The sequence below is a fragment of the Pleurodeles waltl genome, chromosome 7, assembly GCF_031143425.1.
Source record: "Pleurodeles waltl isolate 20211129_DDA chromosome 7, aPleWal1.hap1.20221129, whole genome shotgun sequence".
Lineage (NCBI taxonomy): Eukaryota > Metazoa > Chordata > Amphibia > Caudata > Salamandridae > Pleurodeles > Pleurodeles waltl.
The window spans coordinates 1,363,151,264-1,363,177,415 of record NC_090446.1 but is presented as its reverse complement, the minus strand read 5'-3'; the positions used below and the strand labels follow the sequence as shown (position 1 = coordinate 1,363,177,415).

General features: G+C 45.9%; 1 protein-coding gene across 1 annotated transcript in view; it reads right to left on the bottom strand.

Annotated features, from left to right (window-relative positions):
• Positions 1-26,152, bottom strand: part of DKKL1 (dickkopf like acrosomal protein 1) — a 768,700-nt gene that overhangs the window by 93,737 nt on the left and 648,811 nt on the right. Inside the window, exon 6 of the mRNA XM_069200815.1 lies at positions 4,926-5,082. Within this exon, the coding sequence (XP_069056916.1) occupies positions 4,926-5,082 (157 nt within the window). The remainder of the gene's footprint in view (positions 1-4,925; positions 5,083-26,152) is intronic.

Sequence of the window (26,152 nt, the reverse complement as noted above, 5' to 3'; positions counted from 1 at the left end):
TCTTAGAATGTACCCCAAGTGTCAGACTGCATCTGGACAATCTTGAGCAGTTCTTCTTTACACCAGTAGGTGGCATCAGTCGGCTACAAGTCAGCGTCATCATCGCTGGAAGTGATGTGTGCGGTGCCTATATAGGTGCCAAACCAAGCGCTGACATCAGTTGTTTTCTTTCCACGCCTTCAGCGCAGATCTGGAGAGAGCTAGCTCAGTCCCTTTGGACTACCTTTTCCTGTTTTTGTTGAATTGTTCTGAAATAAGCTCCTAGTGTGTGTTAAGGGTGTCCACTAAAATACCTATGGGGTTTAAACCCCGTGGATCTTGTCATAGGCAGATGTCTGTGACAGATCCCCACCTGGTTTGCCTGTGGTACCTGGAGTTGGACCATAACTCCAAGGGCTGCCCCAGCTGTCAAACAGTAAATACCAAGGTCGGTCCGGGAGCATGCTCTAAAGCTCTTGCTCACCTAACAAAGACAAATCCACACCACTCCAGGTTCTGGTTGTGAGGAAGGTCACAGGCCTGCTGTCTAAGTCATCCCCTCCAGTTGTTGTTGCGCTCCAAATCTTCATCAGATAAGTCCCACAAGAAAAATAAATCTATGAAGTCTAAGCTCCCTTTGACGCGCCAGTCCAAGTCATTGAAGGAGACACAGGAACGATGACATAAATCTAGGCCCCATTCCCACATGTCAGCAGCGGAGCCTGAGACTTCTCCATATCTCCGAGAGTTTCCCTGAGTGACCCCACCACCCAGCTAAAAGACTTTTATGAAACCATGCCCCTCCTATTTGGGCAGGCTGACCCCTCTGAAGCGCCTTCAGACCCTACAGGTTTGGCATGTGCCCCAACTGGATTTCTGCTAGCGGGGTCACCTTTGGTTATAGTCAGACCCTTTGGATTAATTCATGGATCCAGATCGGCTCTGGTTGCAAGTCAGTGGTCTTTCCTGGAATCCATTCCAGTGGCTTTGTTTCTGTTCCTGCAGATTTCCCTCGATGGCACCAACCCCATCGCTACACCTGACTCCGATATGGAGCTGGACCGGCGTCGTCCTATGATGAAGCCGGTGCCAACCGGGCCAAAGACATTGGGGTCGGAGACAGCACCTCCCTTTTACTGACAAGCCTTGTAAGCAATACAATTACGGAGGATCCAGACGATTATCCGGACCCCTTGTAAAAGCTCCTGGCCAAGAATATCTAGAATGAGGAACTGGTAAATGCCAGTGGTCTGGGCACCTCCCCTGACACTGGCCTAGTCTCTCCTCCTAGTGGGCTTGATTTGCCATGCTGGTGAGGAGGGCAACTGAGGACCTGGACCTTACGCTGCCCTCCATGGCAGTCAACACTAACGTCTTGACAGAGGTGCTTCAACCCAGGGTAGCCCCAGAGCCTCTTTTCCCATTAATGAAGCCCTCACTGATGTCCTGCTCTGTGTCTCATCCAAGCCCTGCACAGGTGCTCCTGTGCATCGGACCACTGCCCGCCGTCATCGCCCTGCTCTGGATCCATCTTTCCACACCCCAGAGAGTCTGGTCGTCGAGGCCTCCACCTTCAGGGTTAAGCCTGGCACATTCCCTACCACAGCACCAAATAGGGAATCCAAGAAGCTGGACACCTTCAGTTACAGGATTTTCTCTTCCACCAGGCCTTGCACTGTGGTATGTGAACACCACATGACTCTTCGGCCAGTATTCCCACACAGTTTGGGACTCGATCCATCCTACCGCAGACTATTGCCAGTGGAAGGGACAAAGCGAAGTTTGCAAAAACAGTGCGGACTGAACTCCATAGACTCACTAGGTAGAGCAATTGCTTTGTCAGTGGCAATAGAACGCCACATCTGGTTGAGGTCAGCTGGCTTTTCGGGGGATTTTGAGGCATCCTTTGTGGACATGCCCTTTGATGGCACTCGTCCGTATGGCAATAAGATGGATTCAGTGCTCGATCTGACAGCCGGGCCACCGCCTTGTCGTTGTAACTCTCCATTGCCCCACGCCAACCTCACTCTTGGTTTCGCCACTTCTGTGGCTACAGTAGGGGCACCCAGCAACAACGGCCAGCAGACTTCCCAGTCCTTTCGTGGCCGTGGATGCAGTTCCCATGAAACTTGAGGGACTTGTGGGATCATCTTCTGGCAGCCTCCAAACCCTTTTAGTGTGTCCAGTTTCCATCATGCTTTGGTGGTAGCGTTCAGCACCACCTACCCCGATGGCTGTCTGTCGCCTCTCCCTGTTGCTTCAGGAAGTATGGGCTCTTTTGGTCGAAGGAGCTATCAACGATGTCCATATCAGAAGTAGGTCATGGTTGCTATTGCTGTTACTTTTTGGGGTCCTAGAAGGACAGAGGCCTCCATCCTATACTAGACTTATGCCCTCTCAAATACCCCCTGAAAAAGGAGAAATTCTGAGTGATCATGTCACCTCAGGTCCTGTCTGCCTTCGAGACTGGATGGTAGCGCTGAACTTACAGGACACATATTTCCATATACCCATCCTGCCTGCCCACAAGCATTACCTGCAGTTTAAGGTGGACAAAGAGCACTTTCAGTTTGCTGTGCTCATTTTTGGTCTTACCAGTACCACTTGGATGTTCACAAAGGTGATGGTGGGGGTAGCCTGTCTGCGAGGACAGGTATTCCAGTTATCCTCTACCTTGATGACTGGATGTTGAAAGCGGACTCATTTCAGGTTGCTGTTGCCCAACTCCAAACTATGGCAGACTTCCTGCATTTGCTAGGGTTCACCATAAACATACCAAAGTCACACTTGATCCCCTCTCAGATGCTTCCTTTCGTCTGAGCCATTCTGAAACACAGTACAGTTCTGTGTCTACCCATAGAAGTGGAAAATCTAGGATATTCAGGCTATGAGGTTAGTATATCATGCCCATTGGCTCATGCAGGCCCTGCAGTGGAACCTCAAATCTCAGTGGGTGCAGCATCAGGGGAATTTCTCTGACCTGGTCCAGATGTCAGAGGGAATTTCAAAAGTCCTGCACTTGTAGCTGACGAACCAGGATTGGATCAGCTGCAGATACCTCTCCCTTCCCTCTTCAGACCTCATAATGGTGGCAGGTGCGTCCCTTCTCTGTTGGGGGCAGCATATGGCAGAGGTGTATCTCAGAGCACTCTGGCCGCACATCAGTTTGTTGGAGGTGAGAGCGATCGGCCTGGCACTTAAAGCCTTCCTACCCACCATCAAGGAGAGGTTGGTTCAGGTGTTCACGGACAACACCACCAAATGGTATTGCAAGAAATGAAGCAGAATGGGGTCATTGACCATGTGTCAACAGTCCCTGCTTCAATGGACGTAGCTGGAACGTCAGGACATTTTTCTGGTTGTACAACATCTGTCGGGCTCTCTGAATATCAGGGTGGACAAACACAGCTGCCATTGCCTAGCAGGTCACGAATCGCATCTCCATCCGGAGATGGTGCAAGGCCTCTTCTGCGACTGGGGTGAACTTTGGCTGGATCTATTCACCACACCGAGAATGCACAATGTCAGTACTTCTGTGCATTGAAATTTCCAAGGAAACTCCCGCTCGGAGATATATTTTGTCTCCAGTGGGGCTCAGGACTCATGTACACCTTCCCCTGATACCACTTCTGCCTCGAGTTCTGAAGAAGAAGGAAAGTACGGTATCTCAAACTCCTGAGCTTGAGCATTGGTCCCTCGGCCAGGCTTCCCTTTGGGGAGGATTTCCTTGCACAGCAACAAGACAGGGTTCACACCCAAACCTAGGCATGCTCCTCTTTCATGCATGGAGATTGAGCTGCAGCATTTGACAGTTTTTGATCTTCCCTCCAAAGTCTGTGAAATTATACTGGCAGGCAGATATCCACCAAAAAGATTGTAAACGCCGGCAATTGGGACAAGTCTGTAGCTTGGTGTGCTAAAAGCATGTTAATCCTTTTTCTGTATCTTTTTCCGAGATACTGTTTGTTTTATCTTTAGCCCGGCAAGTCTTTGCTTTGGGCACAGTTGAAGGATACCTTTTGGCCATTTTGACTTTCTTACAGTTGGATCAGTTTTCTCTGTTCAAGTCACCTGTTGCGACTCATTTCCTGAAAGACATAAACAAATTTCCATCTAAACCCTTCATTATGCCCCAATTGGACCTTAACTTGGTCTTAACCTTTTTGATGTGTTTGCACTTCTAGCTCATGCATAGCTGCCTCCTGCATCTCTTGACAATTAAAATAGTCTTCTTGGTGGCCATTATTTCAGCCAGAAGAGTTAGAGAGCTACAGGCGCTCTCTGTCATGTCAGTTGTGCTGGGCATTTTCCCCATTCGGTCCTTCAGTATTTTTGGTCTGTACCAGTTTGTAGACCCACCTCCTGGGATGTATTGCTTTGGTATCTATTCTAAGGGAAGGAATCTGCAGCTAGAAGTCTCTATCATTTGGACGTTACTTACCTTAATGCCTTATCTGGTAGAGACTCTATCTAGCCACAGATTCCTTATCAACCTCCTGCTTATGCCAACAGGTTTGTTATAACTAGAAGGCCCCTGTAGGTTCTTAGTTTCTGCACACTGGCCCATCAACCTTCTGATGTGGCTCTGTGCTTCTGGCGCAAACATTGTCACGAAAAGAAACTGTCAGCATGCTGGGGTGGCCCCAATATCTGCACCACACAAGTCCACTTCCAGCGGGTCGATGTAGAGCTAATCAACGCTACCTACTGGTGCGCAGGGGTACTGCTTAAAACTTTCCAGATCCAATCTGATGTCTGGGGAATATTCTAAGGTAAGGAATCTGCAGCTAGATAGAGCCTCTACCAGATACAGCCTTACCAAAGGTAAGTAACTTGTTTGTTTGGTTTATAAAAGTTAGTTTTAATCCATTTCAGCACCATTTCAGCACCTAGCTCTAACATCAAGACAGTAAATATATATATCCTCCTGACAAATCATGGCTTACCCCTTGTTGGTGCACACAAGTCCTTTGGCACAAAGACAGTAACCCTTTGTGGAGCTGGCCTGCATACCCCAGGTGATCATTCTCAGCAGGCTTCCATAAGGACTCTTGCACTCCTCTCCTTCTTTTGGAGGTAAGACACAGACTGGGAATGGGAGAGCTGTAACAAATAAGAGATGAAAATAAAGGTAGAGGTTTCCAAATCACGTATATCAACATTGTTTAAAAGTACATCCGTAACCCAACAGTTGGCAGTTGAGCCCACAACAAGATATCCACCATCTACAGTAACTTCAAAACCCACCCGCTGGCATCCTCAGCCTCCCAATCCCCACAGATGCCCTCGCTGACAACAGGCTCACTATCTGAAACCAGCTCACCACACAGACCACCACTGACATCATGCACTCCATCCACTCTGGAGCTCCCTCTGCTCACACCACATGTTCAACCTCAGCAACAACATTATTAGCAGCAACCTCACAGACATCTTCAATACATCCATCACCTCAGCCACCTACCCAGATGACTGGAAACATTCAGAGATCATACCTCTCCTCAAAAAGCCTTCTGCCGCCCCCACAAAGCTCAAAAACTACGGACTCATCTCCCTGCTTCCATTCCCTGCCAAAGTCCTCAAAAAGGCCATCAACCAGCATCTCACGGAAAACCTTGGAAACAACAAGCTTCTGGATGCATCTCAATCCGGATTCGTCTTCAACCTCAGCACTGATTGCTGCCATTGACGACATCAGAACCCTCTTCGACCATGGAGAATCAGCCACCCTGATCCTCCTCGACCTCGCAGCGGCATTCAACACAGTCTCCCACCACACTCTGATAAAGAGGCTTTGTCAGATCGGCATACAAGGCAGCACCCTCAAATGGATTGCATCCTTCCTCTCTGGAAGAACTCAGAAGGTCCACCTCCATCCTCTTACATCAGAGCCCAAGAACATCATCTATGGAGTCCATCAAGGTTCATCCCTCAGCCTCACCCTTTTCAACTCCTACATGACCCTTGGAAAACATTGTCAGAAACCATGGACTGAACATCATCTCCAACGGGCATGACACCCAGCTCATCCTCTCTCTTTACGAAGTCCCCTCCACCACTAAGGCCAGCTTCCACCTCTGCATAACCAGCACCCCAACTGGATGCAAGACAACTACCTCAGCGTCAACACAGACAAGATTCTCATCTCTGGAGCACCACCTCACCATGGGGCGGCTCCTGGTGGTCCATCGACCTAGGACCCAACTGCCACCAGGAGGGACCAAGCTCAGAACCTCAGCATCATTCTGGACAGCAAACTCACCATGGAAATTCAGGTCAACGCTCTCTCCTCTGCCTGCTTCCCCCCAACCCCTCCTGCATGCTTCGAGAGATCTTCAAATGTCTCATAGTCTCCACAAGGCAAACCATCAATCAAACCCTAGTCACCAGCTGCCTGGACTATGGCAATGCACTATATGCCGGAATTGCATCACACCTCTTGAAGAGACTATAGGCCATCCGGAACTCGGCAGCCAGACTCATCCTTGACCTCCCCAGACCGACCCATATCATCCCCCACCCAAAGAAACTTCACTGGCTCCCCGTCCACAAAAGATGGCAATTGAAGATTTTGACGCCCACCTATAAAGCTCTTCACAACCAAGGCACAGTGTACATAAACTACCGCCTGAGCTTCCACCTACCCTCCAGATTCCTGCACTCCTTCCTTGCCACAAAATCCTGGAACAGCCTCCCCATATATCTTCAGACCTCTCCCTCCCTTCAGGTGCTTAGAAGGAGACTCAAGGCCTGGTTTTTGACTGAGCCCCCCACCCGAGAAGCCAGGCCCCAGTGCTTGGGAACCCTTAAGGGTGATTAGAGCACTCTACAAATCCTGGATTGATTGATTGCTTTAGCCATTGACAAACAGTAACATCAAATTACACAATACTTTAAATACATTAAATTCATTAATACTACAAACTCAATCTTACACAAGAAAAGTTCAGAAAATAAGTCTAAAATTAAAAGCATCAGGAAACCAGATATTTTTGTATAGCTACATCTACACCGGAGGACCCCCTGACCGCGAGAGAACCGGACGAAGATCCCTGAAGCCAAAATATACCCCTCCACCCGCAGCCCCCTGGCCTTGGGGAATCTGACCTCCGGTCCAGCAATGCTCACCAGGCGGCCCTCCTCCTTGTCCAGTCTATGGTTTTTTGGAACTGCCCCCCTGGACCTAGCCTGCAGCATCTTTGTGACCCCCATGGGGTTCGCTTATTGAAAAGCATTCGGAGCCCAACACTAAGTTGTCACCCTGCACCACGTCGCCCCTGTGCCGCAGAGGGTGTGTGTTTGATGCCAACCTGTGCCCCCCCCAGTGCTCACCTAAACCCCTCCCCCGGTCTGCCCTCCAAAGATGCAGGTACTTACCTGCTAGCAGATTCAGAGTGCTCCCAGTCTCCATATGAACCCATCTTGAATCCAACAGCAACGTTGATCTCTGCACCCGGCTGGGCCCATGTTGCTGGTGGTGGTGCAGGCCCCAGACCTGTGAACATCCTAACCCCCAGGGACTGGAACTGTAAGTCTGGTACTTACCTCAAAAACTATACTAACATTTCTTCCCCCAGAACTGTCTTTGAAAATTGCACTGTCAACTTTTAAAACAGATATTTGCTATTTTCTTGAAAACCGTTTAACTTGTCAAATTGAAACAAAGTGGCGTTGATACATATTTTGATACTTACTTACAAATGTACTTCCCTGCAAACTGAATCTTGTGGTTCTAGAATAAAGTAACAAAACATATTTTGCTATATAAAAACAATTGGCCTGGAGTTAGTCATTGAGTGTGTGCTTCATTTATTGTCTGTGTGTGTACAACAAATGCCTTGCACTACCCTCTGATAAGCCTAACTGCTCGACCACAATACTACAAAAGAGAGCATTAGTATTATCTATTTTAGCCTCTGTTAAGCCTCTGGGGAACCACTGGACTCTGTGAACACTAAGAACCTCATTATGACTTCGGCAGTCGACAAAGTCCCGCCTGCCACAAGACTGCCAGTGATGGCGGTCATCAGATCACCATATTATGACTGCTGGCGGCTCTCCGCCATAAACTAGGCAGAGAGCCGCCAGCATCCGTACTGGCAGTTGGTGGTGCATCAACACAACACCGCCACGCTTATTATGACTCAGTAGTAGACGTGGGGATGTTGTGTTGGAGGGGCGCTGGCAGCTGAGCAAGCGCCGTGGACCCCGTTCCCTCCCGGACGACCACCGCGACCACCAGGTAAGGTGATCGATTGACAGGGGAGGGGGAGGAGGAGTGTTGAGTGTTGTGTGCGTGAATGGGTGTGTGTGTTTGTGTGAATGGAGGGGGTGTTGTGTGTTTGTGTGCGTGTGTATGCAAGTGTATTTGTACGTGTGTGAATGCGTATTTGCAGGGGTGGGGGTGTCGATGCCGTGTGTACATGTGTGTGTGAATGAGTGTGCTTGTATGTGTGCATATATGTATGTAAGTGTGATGTGTGCCTGCGTGGATGTACGGAGGTGGGGGGGTTTGTAATGGGGATCGGGGTGGGGTTGTCACTGCTTGAGGTGGTGGGGGCTTCAGGTGGGGTTTGGGGGGAGGGTCCTACATGGAGTGGGGTGTTGGGGAGTCCTGCAGTGGCGACAGGAATGAGCATTCCTGTCACCAGTATTGTGACCGCCAGGGATTTCGTGGCAGGGCTGCTGCCACGGAATCCCTGGTGGTAAGGATGCTCAAAATACCATGGGCGGTGTTAGGTGGACTGCCGGGTCGAAAGGTGGTCAACCTTCGGCCAGGCGGTCGTACACACCTGGCGGTACAGTTGGTGAACTGGCTGCAAATTACCACAAATGTGGGTCACCTCTTTAGGAATATACAAGTTCACTACAACAACAACTTTCTTCTCTATATTCTTTACACATGCTTCCTATATTCTGATCTGTGTGTCCCACAGGGTCTCGATTGCTAATTGCAGTTGCTATTTTGGTGGAAATAAGGTCATTAACCCACCTGATAATCTATCTCTGCACTGATCGTGGACGGGGCTAATAATAGTTACAAAAACTTTAACACTGACATTTTCCTGCAACCATGTTACTTGTACTAGCACAATGTGATGATTCTGGAGTATTTCATCAATTGATCACCTTGGTTTTATGCATTTGAGGCCTGGAATGTCCTAACTCACTCATTTGAGGTTGTGGGAGAATTCCATAATCAATGCTTCATTCCCCAGTTCCCCAAATCCTGACTACTCTGATAAATCATTAGGGGTGCCTAACGATCGGTAGGTCCCCAACCTCGGTTTCAATCTGAACAATGAGAGGAAAAATTATGAAATGACTATTCATAAATTATTATTGTAGCGTTGGGATAAATTTGCAGACACCTGGTTAGGTCTTGGATAGCCTACATTGGCTGAGTGGGATGTAATACAATCTGTCTATTTAAAAGATAGGTCTTTATGGTAACTCAATACCAATGTTACCATTTGTTCCTTAGCTAGTAAATCCCCTACTAAAACTTGCCCTTCATTTACTATCCATATACTTTTACCTTGACCTTAGAGAAATCCACCCTTGTTAGCTCTTGATCCCCTTTGCCTACATGTGCAATTTCTGCTGATGCTATTTCCTGCAGTGAGGGTATCTGCTGAAAACTAAAGCAGTTTCTATCTATTCAGTCTATTTTGTAGACATCATTTTTTGCCTTCTTCTCCTTATGAGTTATATTACAAAAAAGAGAATGATTTAAGGGTTTAGGGATAACAAGCCCAGAAGGTTGATATGATGACAGAATTTGGTACCTACCCCTGAATGTTGGGCTTCATCTTTGACCTGGTTGAGATCATCTTACAATTTTTGCGTTTAGGTCTGGGTCTTCTCAGGGTTCCTCCTATAATTCAGCCTCCTTTTGACCATTTTTTGGAGCTTTTCCATTAGGCAGATAATGTTTATTACTTAAATGGCTCGTCCCTTGCTGGAGCCTAGTTGATAATTAAAACTGTCCTCCCCCAGGACTAATTACCCTTGCAATTATTTTCCTCTGTACAGGGAGACCCCTGGCTATCACATGTACCCTTGTCCTTTTTATATTGTATATATATTTTCCTGCCTACAAACTGGGGGCCTCGTATAGTTTAGGATAGATTTCCTATAGCCGTAACAGATAGAAACATACAAACAGTATGAAGTAGCATGCTAGGCATTATCCCTATATCCTGAGAATCCTCTAACAGTGTAAAATACTATATATTTGATTCCTGCTTTCCTTGTGTTTCAAGATGCACAGTGGCTTTAGTGTCTTCTGCTGGCCTAATAAGCTAAAACAAAGAAATGTTCACTTTATGGAGTTCCAAATTGACTTCCTTCAAATAATTTCTTTGTGACACCTGGTTGGAATTCATCATGACCGAGATTTGCATGATACCTTTCAGGGTCTTCTGCATCAGCACAACAACATCCAGTAATGATGAAGGATGAATGCCCAAAATATTCACTGAGAGAACTTGCAGTTGGTTAACAGCTCTTATTGGAGATGGAGTGGAAGTGGTTGAGGGAGGTAAATCTGGATTAGATAAATGTAATGATGGGGTCGAGGGTGACATACCAATGGATTGAGCTGAACAGTCTAAATGAGGGGAGGATGGTAGTCAAAACAGTTACCCCCGTTAGTAAGTGATAGATCCCCCTAAGATAGACTCCATGATTCACACTGAGAATCTATTTCAAAGGCCATTGTTCTTTCGTTAAGTCCTCACTAGGCCTCTGCTCCTCAGAATGAGAGTCTATTGAGTTTAAATGTTTTGTGACAAAATTCCTGGTTGAGTTTGGAATCTGGGAGACATTCATATCTTTACTCCCAGATATTATCCTCTTTTCCTCTTTATTGAGGCCCATGTCCTTTTTGGGTGCCTTGCCTTTAACCCTTTCATGTCACGATAACAGTTCAAATGAGGCCAATGTTTTTGATCTAAGAGAGGGGGAAGAGTTAGGGGCTGGGGAAGCCATTTGTTTATCATCCTCTGTGACTTCTACTAGCAGTCTTCCAATGAAGCAAGAGTATCGGAGCAAGATAAAATGAAGGTCCATTAAAGGTCCAGACTCAGGTGCCGGTCCCTTTTGACAGAGGCCTTTCACAGCGATCACTCTTTGAAGATTGGATGCACAACTATCAAATTCAGGACAAACCAACACAGATGAAGAAAAACAATTGAAGACGCTTTCATCCCATCTACTGCTTGCATTCTTCTTACCACTGCAACTAACACCCTAAAATTCACTGGTCTTTGTATTCAGGGTCTTTGGACAGGCCAGTACTTTGGTGTAACTTAAAACTCTGTCACTTACTCTCTTCCTATCACTTCTTGTACCAACTTAAGAATATTCTGCATAGTTAAGACCTCCCAATCTAACCACAGAAAATTGGCAGCCCCTACACTTGACACCCTATTGCACGTCCTACAGTCCTGGCTTTCAAGGGGTGTGGACACAGTGGTGTTAGCAGGTCAGCCGCCGCCTTCCTACCCAGGGAGCTACGACGTGGAGGAATGACCATCCCGCAGCTACTCCTGCAGGAAATGTGATGCTCTTTGAGCAACAGGGGTTTAACTGGTACTTTCACTTACGAGATGGAGGGAGGTGCAAGTATGAGACCCTTACGAGTGATTAGCCGCGCTCTACAAGTATTAATTGATTGATTGATTGATTGATTGAGTCTGCTGTCAATAATCTCATTTCTCTCAAATCAAATCAAATCATTAACATTTATAAAGCGCGCTACTCACCCGTGCGGGTCTCAAGGCGCTAGGGGAAAGGGGGAGTTACTGCTGCTCGAATAGCCAGGTTTTTAGGAGTCTCCGGAAAGCGGAGTGGTCCTGGGTGGTCCTGAGGCTGGTGGGGAGGGAGTTCCAGGTCTTGGCCGCCAGGAAGGAGAAAGATCTCCCACCCGCCGTGGCGCGGCGGATGCGAGGGACGGCAGCGAGCGCGAGGCCAGAGGAACGGAGGAGGCGGGTGGGAACGTAGAAGCTGAGGCGTCGGTTGAGGTAATGGGGTCATGGGGGGCAATAAACCTCCTCCTTGTGGGCTTGTTAGACTGTAAAACCATCATGCGACTCCACAGGCTACAAGATTAAAATGAAAGTACTGCCATGATTTGTAGCAGCGTTTCAGCCTCTGAGCATCTAGGCATCCTTGCTCCACTCCTCACTGTTCTCCTAAGGTACGTATACAGAAATGTAAAATGCTTCACCGCTCAAAAATATGCTAGGGCTTCTTTTTCTACAAGTGAGTAATTTAGTTCTGCTGTAGTAAGTGTGCGAGAGGCAGAGGAAATAATTCTCTCTTCCCCATTAACAATTTGGGATAATGTAGCACCTAGGCCTTTATTGCTTGCATCCATGGGTATTGTAGTTTTCGTTTTGGGTTCAAAATTGCTTGTGGATCAAAAGGAATTGCTTTGAGTTTTTCAAAGGATTTTTGATGTTCTTCGTGCCAATTGAACTGAGCGCCGCTTTGGATAAGATCTCTAACATTAATTGTTAAATGTTCAAAGTTCTTGAAATATTTGGACATACATATACTCCACTAGTCCTAGAAATTATTTCAGATAATCCTTATGTTTTGGTGAAGGTGCTTTTTTGACAGCTTCTAACAGACATATTGTGGGTTTGTAACCATCTGAGCTGACTCCAATTTGGCATTTATCTTTCTTTAAAGTGAGACTTGCTTCCTTCAACCTGGACAGTACCATTATCATCAGGTTGGTATTATGTTCTTCAGCAGTGGCTCCATAAATAAACTTAGTCCTGAAAGCATAGAGGTGTGAGTATATCTTTGAGAATATGCTGCATTATTTTCTGGAAAACAGCAGCCACAAATGCCAGGCCAAATGGCATCCGGCAGGACATGAAGGTGCCCATGAATGCAGTCAAACACATAGACTCAGGGTTTAGTCCAACTTGGTGGTATTCCTTTGGTAGGTCTATCAGGCTAAAACATGTGGCCTCACTAACTGAGCTTAGCATTTCACTAATGTGAGATAATGAGTGTCTTTCTACCCTTATATTGTTGTTGAGGTCATGTAAATCAACACATAACCTAATTCCTTCTCTGTGAGTTTTCTTGGCTATTAGTATGGGCGCTACACATTCCAAGCATTCTACTGGTTGTATAATGCCTACATCACTTAATCTAGCAAGTTCTTTTTCTAACAGTTCTTTTTAAATAGATGTGGTATTGGGAGAGTCTTGTATATATTCCAGCTTGGCATCTGGTTTTAATTTCATTTTATTTTGATATTTTTGGAGGAGGCCTAATTTATCTGTGATTAACTCTATAAATTCCTTACATATTTCTTCTCTAGTAATGGATTTATTTATGCCTAGGACCTGTTCCAGGTTATTGGGATCTGACATGATACCAAATTCCTTTTGATGTATCTCTCCTAGAAGGTTGGAACCTTCTTGCTCACAGCGATCGATCTGTGAAAGTAATGCAGGCTTTTAACATGCCTTTGTGGGGAAATGGGGCCTTTGTTGTAACCTCTATGTGAGATATTTGGTAATTGGAGGGTCGCACTTTCATTGTCTGATATGAGGAAAAAGTCTGAGCTATTTATTAATATGAATGGAGAACATTAATGGGGAGCATAAAACGCTGAGGCTGAATGCAGAAAAGGTGTGCTTAAAAAAGGTCCAAACAGTATCTTGAAGCTGTAGAAATCATGGTAGTTGCAAGTCTGAAAGTGGGAATATTTTACTCTTTAGCAGTGGCTTGGTGGATGAACCAGAAAGGGAGGAGACGTTATCTGCCCACTTCTGCGGAATCGACCGATCGCCAGTGTTGAAATGTCAAACACAGCCATTAAGAAATGTGTAGGAAAATAGTTTTTTTTCAGGTTCCCCCCACATTGTGCTCCCATTTGGATTAGTAGCTGCTGGATTTTGACTCTGAGAGTGGACTGAAGCCTGCTAACCAGGCTCCAGTGCTCTCTCTGTAAATCCGATGACTATGAATTGGTATCCCCAACTTGCAAGGACTTTAACCTCCTTATAAGTGCCTAGTAAATGGTACCAGTGGCACCCAGCACATGGGATCTAAGAGGTCACCAGGGCCTGACAAACTATTTGTGCCACCCTGAGTGACCCAGGTAAACCTATGACAGCAGACCAGACATTGCAGGCTGCTTTTAATATATGCTAGTTAACCCTAAGGTAGGCAAGCAGACAGATTGCATTATATTAAAAGTCTGGGCATATAACTGCAAGCATACATATCCATAGAGTGGCCTTTCCCATTAAAGGATACACTAAGTGATCAGCGGGCAATAGACTCTCATGAGCTGGCACCTGGGCATCCTAAGGTGGCTAACTCCATTAAAACTGCCTCAAATCCGAAGTCAAATTTAATGTGACATGCATTCAGATGGCTACCTTAGTGGTTGACCACCTGGTTGCCTGAGTATTGTTTGTGCTCCAGGTGACTGCCTGCAGCTGCTGCTGCAAAAACAAGATTCAGACCCCTTGCAAGGAAGCATGAACACTCCCTGGACTCAGAAACAAAGGCCTGCCCGGGCAGAAGATGCTACCTGTCTTCCTGACAGGATGGCTAGTGAAGTGTCACATCAATGCGGTGAGCTTCAAAGGGCGCATCACCTCTGATATGCAAGTAGGCTGTCCCCCAGAGGAGGATAAAGCTATCCCCAGTGCCATTAGTCACATGTGCACCCAGGCAGGTGGGATAATTAGGTAGTCAGGATATGTACATCCCCAGGAAGATAGCCACATCTCTAGAGTGAGAAAGGGTTCTACCATTTGAAAATTGGGGTAATGGATGTTTCTGGGTAGGAAAGGTGACACACACTCCTGGATGGGGTCACTTCATGGGTGGATTATCCATTGGGGATACTAGCCCATTGGCCACTTCTCTCCACACCCATAACACCCCTAAATTTAGGATTTAAGAGGCAACCCTGACACCAGAACCAGAGATCTGATTCAACTTGCACCCAAGGACAAAGAAGAAACCTGAGTCTGCACCTGTGATAACCACCTTGCAACTGCACGACTGAGACTCGTCCTGGACCTGAGGCTTGTTCCAAAGTCAAGAGTAACTTTTCTGAGCACCAAAGGCAACCCCAGAACTCCCTAGGACTAAAGGTACTAGTCCCTGTAGCCTGCAGAAACCAGCAAGCTCCCGGAACCAAAGAATAATTGGCCATCTGGCCCGCCGAGGGATTGCCCAAAAAATAAATGGTCTAGTGCATTGTAGAAAATGTAGTCCTTACCTCCAGCAAGTTTGAGGTTGCTACTGTTTTCCCCTAGGCTTCAGGACATCAAAGTGTCCACACACTGTATGTGCTGCTGCCAAGGGTTATTGGTGGCCAGCCAGGCTGGCACCACCTTTGCTCAACGCTGCACCTCGCAAGAACCTTCAGCTATCTACCTCAGTGGCTCTATTGTCGAGCTTTTGCATCTGTTTCCTCTCCAGCACCGTCTAAGGGGTACATTTTGCACCGGCATCTCCCACGTTCGGCACAAAGGACAGCCTGGACCACTATGCACCTGGGCCGTACAAAACCAGATAAAGTTGCACTTCCTGGTGAACTCTGGTCCAGGGTCCCACACCAGCTTAACTTCCAGTGGGTTCTCTTGAACCCGACCTGCATGTGACTGAGTGTCACAAATGTGTTTTTCAGGAATCGCAGATCCTATTTTCAGCACCAAGGGCAGCCAGAACAACTCTGCATCCAGGCCCTACAAGCCAGATAAAATTGTACTAACCTCTGAATACTGGTCCTGGGACCCACATCACCTCAACTCCCAGTAGTTTCCACTGGATTCAACCTGCAGGTGACTGATCGTCACTACCTGTTTTCTCCATTAACAGCAATGTTCGAATTTGACAGTAGTGAACTGCATCGATTTAGTTTTCACTCCAAAATCTATCACTCCAGCTATACGTATCTGATTGTGTTTGGTTTGGTGTCAATATTTCTATAAAATCTGCTCTATTTTTATGAAATGGTGGCAGATTTCTTTCGAGTTGTGTCAATTATTTATCATCCATGTTGGTTCTCTGAAATGCTTAACACATGTTCCTCTAGTAAAGCCTGATTTCTCTGTGCCACACTACCAGGACTAAGCTAGGGATTTATTATTGTGAAGTCCAAGGACCCAGTTTGGGGAATTGTGAGAGTATTGCACAGTGAAACCTAAGCCGCCTCACTGCATGATACTTCATTTTCCTACAAGATGTATTTATTCACTGTCTCTTCTTTCATCAAAAGCTCTTCACTCTGCCTCGCTGGCTGACCACATAGAATCTTGGCAGCATTCCAAGTTAAATAACACTCTATTGATTTAAAGATTCCCACCAGATGGTTTACAATCAGGGAAAAGCCCTGATAAGTCAACCACTTCCACAGGGGAAAAGCCTCCTGGCAAAAGAGCCAAGACACCATAACATCCTGACTATTGTAATACAACATGGCAGTGGTATAGTTCAGGAAAACCTGAACCAGCCTCCCCTTGATGGAAGACAGGAAGGCCTTCGACACCAACCAAATGGCTCGCAACACCAGCAGAATGATGTGGAGGTGGGTCTTCAGCAAACACCTGAGTCCTCTGATCCCCACCTCTACCAGATGACCTTCCCAACCCATTAGTGATATATTACCACTGTCAGCTGTGTGTGGAGTAGGAAAAGGGGTTTGGCACTGGTCCAGTTGTGGTCGCGTAGCTACTGCTACTGATCTTTGGTTGTTTCCTCCGACACTCGGACAGAATCCAAAAGCCCCCTTGATTCTGAGGCCACTGAGGAGTCATATCCCACTGCAGAGCTCGCATATGCCATCTGGCGTGGTCAAAAAGAAGTACAGAGGAAACCATTAGATTTACTAAAAGCCTCAGAACCATCTGTACCAATATCCAGGCTTGAGGTGGAACCATCAGGTTAATAGCCAGAATGTCCTAGTCTCGTTGGTCCTGAGAAGATGGTTCAAAATGCACTGTATCCAGGATGACTCTGATGAAAGGGGGGGGCTTCTTTGAATGAGTCAGTTAAGACTTTGGCACATTGACTGTAAACCCCAAAGATGTAAGGAGTTTACCATTTTCTGAAGGCATCTATGGCTGACTCAGACAAGCCCAACTTCAGCAGTCAGTCTCCAAGCTAGGGGAAGACAGGCATTCCCGATCTCCAAAACTTTGGTGCTCCCAATGCCATCACCTTCGTGAACACTCAAGGGGCACTGGTAAGACCAAAAGGGAGTGCAGCAAACTGAAAGTGTACGTGGCTCGCCTTGAACTGCAGGTACCACCTGTAAGCCTACTGGAAGGAAACATGGAAATAAAAGCGTCCTGGGCCTACCCACAAAGTAAAGTAACATTTTTATTCGAAGACACATGGGGGCATAGAATAGGAAGATATCTGTTATTACCAATTGCATTTTTGCATTCCAAATGTAAGCCAATGTGAAGAAAGAAGACATTTTAAAAAATACCTTCTAAATCATATGCTCCTACGGGTACCACAAATTCAGAGATGTACAAATAACCACTGCTTCTAAATTTCATATCCTGTGCCCATTTCAGAAATACATAATTTATCTTGATACCTGTTTTCCACGCTACATATTTCACCACATGAATTGGTCTATACTCGGTAAACAATGAAAAACCCTTGTTAGGTGTAGCTCAGTTTTTGCCTTTGGATAACTCGGGTACTTAGAGGAACTACAAACCCTATATTTTTTTTTACAACCAAAAGGGCCTAGCAAACATAATGGTACATTGCTTTTGTAAATCGGCCATTGTGACAAAAAGTTACATATGAAAACACAGTCACAAATGGCTATTTTTTTCTACTCGTTTTCAATATTTCTTTATTTCGACACTTGGGCCTGATTTAGAGTTTGGCGTAAAGGTTTACTCTGTCACAAATGTGACAGATATCCCGCCGGCCGTATTACGATCCCCATTGGGCTATAATGGGATCGTAATATAGTGGACGGGATATCTGTCACGTATGTTGAGGGATCTATACATTTGACCTCTTTCAAAATTCGGAATTTTGCCCACTTAAAAAAAATATATTGCTTTCCTGGATCACATATAGGTTTCACACCGGTTTGCACCACAAACTAGTAGTAGGTAGTAGGTTGAAAGCACAGAAAATCGGAAAACGAGCTACCTCTTTGAAAAATGCCAAAATTGTGGTAAAAAATATTTTTTTTGATTCAGCTCTGCATGTTCCTGGAAGCAGGGAAGATGGCGACTTAGCACAGCAAACCTTCTGTTGAAGTCATTTTCATGAAAAAAACACTTTTATCCAGAACACTTATTTCCAATTTTTTTAAAAACACCTTTAGCTACATTTTGTCTATTTTCTCATGCCCCTCCAGGGTTATCCACAATCCCTGGATACCTTAGATTCTCCAGGGTGTTTGCAAAAAAGGACACACATGTGGTGTGGATACCATATGTGGACAAAAGGTTATGGTGGCCTAAGTATGAACTACCCCAAATAGCCAAAAAATAGGTCAAATTTGGGGTTGGGAAGGGCCATCAGCTTAACGGTTAAACAGCGAAAAAATGTTTGTAGACAAAAAGCTCATAAACCGATGAAAAAAAGAGGTGTTAGCTCTGACTCTGTGTAGGAGGGCCCAGAAAGAAAGGAGCTGATATGTGTGGCCCAGAAAGAAAGGAGCTGATATGTGTGGCTCAGGTCATCTCTTCTGGGGCAGAGGAGGGTCGACTTGGAGCTGCACAACACCACCTGCTGGCACACAGGGGGTTGTTCTGAAAAACCTTCCCGAACCTTTTTGGCGCGTGGGAATATTCACAAGGTAGAAGAGCTGTGTTTAGAAGTAATCATCATACAACATAGCTTACTCTTTCGAGAAGCCTGTACAAACAGTAACAAAAAAATAATGATTAATCAATTCATAACTGCTTCTGGTGAGTGTTTTATATGAAAGTTTTTAGAAAATCCCATTTGGTGTGTAGAATAAATATAAATCTAATGAGGAAGTCCCTCTGGAACAGGCAAAAATTCCAAGGATGAAAAAGTCCTGATAGCTGGTGGAATCGAGTGCTATGCTTCCAAGGTTCTTCATGACAAAGGATCGTTATGAATTGTTTAATTGTTTTTGAAGGATGGGATATAAAGAAGAAGAGTACTGAAGATCAGAAAGTATCACTGTCCGCTCGCAGAGGTCAGTTTGTATTCAAGCTTTGCAATTTATTTTGAGGATACACATTTGCTTAATATGATGGTTTCTGAGAGAAATCAAAATCAGTGATGTGATCAAATCCCCTCAAATTCACTGCTAGCCAGGCTGGCTGCTGCATGAAGGGCTCACTTAAGCACGGCCAAGTGTGTTTTGGCAATCCCTTTGAGTAATTATTGGCCACAGCCATCTCAATAATAATACAAGGGATTGCTCAAAATCATATGATTTGTCTCAGCATTTTAAGAAGCCACTGTGCCCAATTGCCATATCGACGATATATGCTTGAATATTCATATTCCTATGCATGATCAAGTCAAGTGACACAGCACATTCCAGGATGCTGTCCTGGACAGCACATGAGCAGAGCAGCATTGAAAAGTAGTGACATAGTTAATGTTGTAATTAGGATGAACGCCATTTTGAGGGAGTAAGCTAGAGCTGGGAGAGATTCTTTGAAAACTGATGCCCATATTTACAAGACAATGAAGCAGCGTGGCACCACAAGCCAGCTTTCTGCGCTGAGCTACGCCATTAGGAAAGTTCAGGGTTGTGTTAAATTTACAGCAGTACGACATATCCCTGTACTTTCCTCTGTGCTGGTGCACAATTGACAGCCGAGCGCCAACGCAGGCACCTGCGCTTCAGAGAGTATTGTTTATGTGCAGGAAGGGACACCTTCCTGTACATGAAAATTCGTAAATGGTGTTTGCCTCCTTCTATGTGTGCTGCAGAATGCAGCACACTCTGCAAGAGCAAAAAACGAGGAGAAATGAAGGTATTTCTCCTAGTTACACTACTTTTATGCCACCCCTTGGGTATCGTATGAATCTGATGCATTCCCAGGGTTACAAATCCTTGGAACGCCCCTTTCACGCAGTTATGCATGAAAGGGAGCCATATTTACAAGGCCATGAAAGGCCACTCAAGATGGCTTTACATAGCCTTGTAAATATGTGCGGGCACAGTTTGCTCCCGGAGCATCAGAAAAGTGACACTCCGGCAGCGTTATTGTGCTGCAGGGGCTTTGTAAATATGCCCCTGAATTTCTTGGAAATTCCTTGAGTGGTAGTGTCATTCGGAATGACATTTTCAAATAGAGCTGAGAATCATCAGTGTAAAAGGTGTGTAAGGTACCACTAGGGAAGAGAGAGAAGTTGTTCCAAATAATGATTAGAAAGGAGATAGAATGGAGCATTGGAAGACCGCTGATTGGAAAATAGAGGGGTTTTATACTTATTCATACCCATTCTTTGAAAACTTTTACGAGAATGGCATGATTAACCATGTCTGTACAGAGGTTCAGGAGAAAAAAAGGGCAGGTGTCTCCTTTGTCTAGAATGTAGACAGCATTATTAATTTGTAGTATTGTGTTTCCTATGTTGCAACCAGACCAGAAGACTCCTTGAAACTTGTAAGGAGGTGATTTTCATCCGCAAACTGTTTGAGCTGACTCCCCACACAGCTTTCCAGAAATGTAGCCAGGAAGAGTAAGTTGGAGAGCGGATAGAAATTATTCAGGTACTCTGAATCTGCTTCTGTTATAAGCAAAGGGAAGGTTTAACCTATTTTAGGCAATCTGAAACTATACCTCAAGAATGTGGAATTTAATAAAATAGCTACTTGTCCATGGGACAGGGTGCTTCATAAATCTACTTGTCCTGTAAAAAAATCTATTTGTCCCTTTTGACGACAAATTGCAGCAATCTCATTATATAAGAACTCTAATAAGAGCCTCTCTGATTATGCCAGGGCTAATTCTATACTAGGGTTGAATTATAGCAAATTCCTTATTTTCCAACCTTTCCACAGACCTGCATACTGAGGCTGGAGGAAGCAGTAAGCAATAGTTCCAGAGCTGGAATGTCTTTGAGTCTGTGAAAACCTCCTAACTTGCTTGTTTTAAGGATTTTCACTAGCTCTTCTCTAATTTTTTCCCATACTAAGAAACGTTGGAAATGTATTCCTGATAAGGGCAGAAGCAGAAGTTCTTCCAGGGCTGGGAAAAAGTGGTTGGAGGGAATGTGAACTTGTAAACGCTCAATAGGTTTTCGTTTGAGCACATCTACACATGTATATTTGCCCGTGTTAAAATACAGTTCACAAATATTTTCTAGGAGTACGATTTCCTGGTCTACTTCTGTAAATTCTTGCGAATTCATGAAAGTCATACTTCTGAATTAATGCAAAGACATATATCATGGGTACACATTTGTAACTTTGAGGATTTGGCCCCTAATTACCAAGACCGTTTGTTTTGATTAAAATTCTATTTTTCTCTCTATCCACCTATCAGCTGTCTTTACTGTAAGTAATACATTTTATTTTTCACAAGGAGCATATTGGCACAGAAAGTAGTTTTGTTCAGTGCCAGGAACTGCTGTAGCAATGTGTGTTTTTTTAAACAATCAATATTTTAGCTTTTTGCCTATATTTGTTACAGTGGAGAGAACCTGGCATCTCCCACAACAATAAAGTTTTATAAAAGCCATGTCAATACAAGACACGCAGTGACAAAACCAAAAGACTGACCACCAATTTCAGATTAGTTGGTTTTGCCAATGCTTGTTTATTTTCCGGTTTCCCATAATGCTGTTGAAACTGGTTACACTGATTTTCTATTTTGAATATTTTTTTTTAATACTAGCATGCTTCAACACATTTTACTAAATGATGCTTCAAAGAAAGTGTACCTAAAATTTCACAGTAATTTCGCAAAACTTTTATTTTCTAGTTGCATTGTTTTTCTGAATATTTTATTTTGAAAGCAAAGAATCATCAGTCCTGCTCACAAGCTTCTGCTAATATTTGCATCTAATGAGAGAGCATTATACATAGCCTCATATTTTTTAACTTTTAAAACGTGTGTGTACACATTTTTTTACTGGAACAACTGTCTGTAGTGCAGTCTGAGGTTACAACATTTATTTACAATGCTCACCCTAATAATAAAGGCTTTGCATTAAAGAACCATAAATACAAGTTCAAACATCATTAACGTAGGGGTGTGTGGTCTTGCCCGGCTGTAAAATGGCTGCTTCTTAGAGGGCACTTATTTAAAATTCATACATACTGAGGCCATCAAGCTCACAATCCATGAGACACAGGACCCCAGGGACACAGCAGCTTCACGGGGTGGCAGCTGCCATCTGCAAGTGGCCGGGCTGCTGCTGGGCGCAGCCTGGTGGGATGACCAGCTGCCGGGCTGGCTTGTGGTGGTCCCCGTGAGACAGAGGGGGCTGCTGTTGAGGGCTCCTTTGTCCTGGCTAGGCACAATCTGCCTGGGAGCATGCATGTGTGTGTGTGCATGCTGGGTGGCCATCTGTAGAGGTGGAGCGGAGCCTACACATCGCTGCGCTACTCAGAGGTTGGGAGTACGGGCGGCACCTTGTGCGGGAGACCTGCGAGAAGGAACCAGAAGCCCCGTGAGTGATGGCGGCTGCCGATCCACAATGGGCGGCAGTGACCTGTGGATGTTGGGAGAGGCCCTGACCCCAAGTGGGTGAGCCTCGGAACTCTTGCCCTTGGGGCCCCTTGAGATACACCGCACAGGAGTGGCATGGGTGGCCATCGACGGCCGCCATCTGTTGCTACACGGGCTGCGCTGCTGGGTCCCAGACAGTTATGGAGGATGCGGGGTGATGATAGGCTGTTGCTGTTTCTGCTAGACCCACTGCTGCCCACCTGTGCCTGGTGGGAGACTACACTCATGTCTTGAGGGGCTGCTGGTCTGGACCTCAATTCTACATAGTACGCCCTCCCCCATGCTGCACCAGCACCTGCTCTCCATTGGAAGTTGCTGTGGGGTCCAGCTCGTGTCCCCTGCTGAGAGGGTTGCATCGGGGTGTGGCGGGGCCCCTCCATCTGCTGCATTTGCACCTCTGGATTGGCACCTATGCCCAGCATTTGCAGACCCCTGCCCGGCGCCTTAAACCTGTAATAAATGAGTGAGCATGTGACGGCCGAATTTGTCTCCTTGATGGTGTTTGCAAACTTGGATCATGGGCAAGACAGATGCCAAATTAGTCCAAACTTACATATGAGGGCAAAAGACGTTTCTGCCACACTAAGGGGGAGACGAACTTGGGAGCAACAATGAATCTCCGGGATGAATAGGACTCTGGCGCGCTTAACCTCAAAGAAATACTCGTAGATGTAAAGACCAGCCTAACAACCATTGAAGGCAAACTGGACCGCCTTACTACCTGCCCCGATCAGGTCAAACAGTGGGTAGGCACTCACAAATCCAGATTGGACCATTTGGAAACTCGCATCTCTGGCATTGATCAACAGTCTGAATCTAGAGAACAGCTCCTTAAAATGAACAAGATACTGGATATACTTAAGGCCAAGAACGAGGATCTGGAGGCCAGATCCTGATGCAGTAACCTTCGCATCACATGTGTTCTGGAGTCTACCTCAATATCAAAAATGGAGGACTATGTCAAGACGATGTTACGAAGTCTATTTGGCAACAATCTGTCCCCAGTATTTATTGTGGAATGAGCCCATCGCTCACTTGGCCCCCAGCTGCCCCCGAGCACGCCTTCTGCACTGATAATTCCCAAGCTCCAGAACTACCAGGATAGGGATGCAGTTCTGCCATATAATATTTCCCTGACTTCACCCAGAGTGTGTAGGCTGCCCGCCGTGAATTCATATCAGTTAAAACAATCCTGCAGAAGGCAGAGTTCCAGTATGCCCTACTCTACCCTACCAGGCTCGGGATCTTCAACAATGGCAAATCACACTCACGATCAAGAAACACCGCTCCCGGGGGGCTCACCTGAGGCCACTGAGAGAGCCACTCTGAGTGACAACGATTGATCTACACGAGCAGTCCCAGTTTCCAATTGTTAGTATTTGCTCTGTGTCTAGTAATATGCCTATCATATATATAGATAAGGCCCCTTATCTGGGGTTCGGCCACCCAGCCACAAGGTTGGGTTGATGCCTGGTGTCACCTCACCCCAAGGGATGTTTCCCATTGCCAAGTCCTCTTTGAGGGTATGTGGATAACAGGGTAGGGGGTGGGTATTCTGTCTCCACCAAGTTCGGGGGTTGGAAAGGGCAGGGGAGGGTTGGGGGTTTTGTTATTTAGTTATGTACTTTGCTTGGTTGTTTTTTTCTTTTATCTGGCGGTACACAATTAGGCTCTCTCTCATTCGATAAGTGAAACCACACAGCAACACACAGGTTCTATGCCTGAAGCTCCCATGGCAATATACCCTCCACCGCTATGGCCACCCTAAAATGTTTAACTTGGAATGTATGCGGCCTCAATGATGGCAGAAGGCTCGCCTAATTTATTCCTACTTACACCAACATAAAATCGAAATCTGTTTCTTACAGGAAACACATCTGTCTGACCCCAGATCTCCTCACCTGCAAGCCATGGGATGGGACACCACTTATTCCTCAAAATATTCAAATTATTCCAGGGGAGTTACAATACTTTTACGCAGGGGGCTTGCCTGGCAATTAATTCACACAGTGCTTGATCCAGGGGGCAGATACGTACTCCTTGTGGGTTTACTATGCAGACACCTGCCATACTGGTGGCTGTGTATGGTCCAAATGTGGACGATCCAGAATTCTACTCCACGCTCTGGACCAAGTCTTGGTCCACGGACCCTCATTTGGGGGTGGAGACTTCAATGCCACCCTTAAGGACCAGCTGGATAGATCCGGTCCTGAACAGATTTTTGGATAGTGTCCCCTGACATCAGGACATGGTCGATCGGGGTCACCCATCTACTGCATACTTTACTTGACCATGTCCCTGTCCTGTTGGAGCTGCATCTCCCTGATTCCATGCCACGTGCCTTCTCCTGGCGACTGCCCTTGTGTGCCACGCGACACAGTATTCTGTGAGGAGATCTGCAAAGAAATTGTTGAGTTCTTCGCCCATAATTCAGACTCTGCTGAGTCACCCTCCACGCTGTGGGAGGCTTTTAAGGTTGTCATGAGAGGCACCTGCATAGCCAAGCAGGCTGGGGTGTTGAGGTCCATCTGCTGGAAGCTGGCCAACCTAGAAGCGATTCGGTCCTTAGATACTGGCTACTTCCACTAAAAAAAAAAAGATCTTCTGGCGGCATTTAATTCTAAACTAAAAGAATTTCAAGAGGAGGCTATCTGGAAGACCCCTTACCTACATAAGGATGCTCAAGCACGAAGGTATAGCGAGGGTGACCGCCCAAGCAGTACTTTGGCAAGACTACTGCGCCATACCCATGCCTTCCATTATATCGCTGAACTACTTGATCCAGACAATAACCTAGGGCCAGATGTACGAAGCCTTTTGCATGTCGCAAACTGCGAAAAACGCAGTTTGCGGCATGCAAAAGGCCGAACGCGATGCTCATTCCCAAATTGCGAGTCAGTACCGACTCGCAATTTGGGAATGCGACTCGCAAATAGAAAGGGGGGTTCCCTTCCTATTTGCGACCGCATCGCCATTCCGAGTTGCTTTGTGACCGCGAATGCGGTCGCAAACCAACTCGCAGTTACCACCAGTGTCACACTGGTGGTAACTCATTCGCAAAAGGGAAGGGGTCCCCATGCGACCCCTTCCCCTTTGTGAATGCCGAAAAAACTATTTTTTCAGAGCAGGCAGTGGTCCTATGGACCACTGCCTACTCTGAAAAAAACGAAACCAAATGGTTTCGGTTTAGTTTTCATTTTGCAGCTCGCTTTCCTTTAAGGAAAATGGGCTGCAAAATGAAAAAAAAAAACTGCTTTATTGAAAAAGCAGTCACAGACATGGAGGTCTGCTGACTACAGCAGGCCACCATCCCTGTGAGTGCAGGGACTCGCTATGGGGTCGCAAACTGCGACCCACCTCATGAATATTGATGCGGTGGGTCTTTGCGACCCCATAGCGAGTCGCAGAAGGTGTCTGAGACACCTTTCTGCATCAAATTTTGCGAGTTGCAAATTGCGAGTCGGTCAGACTCGGAA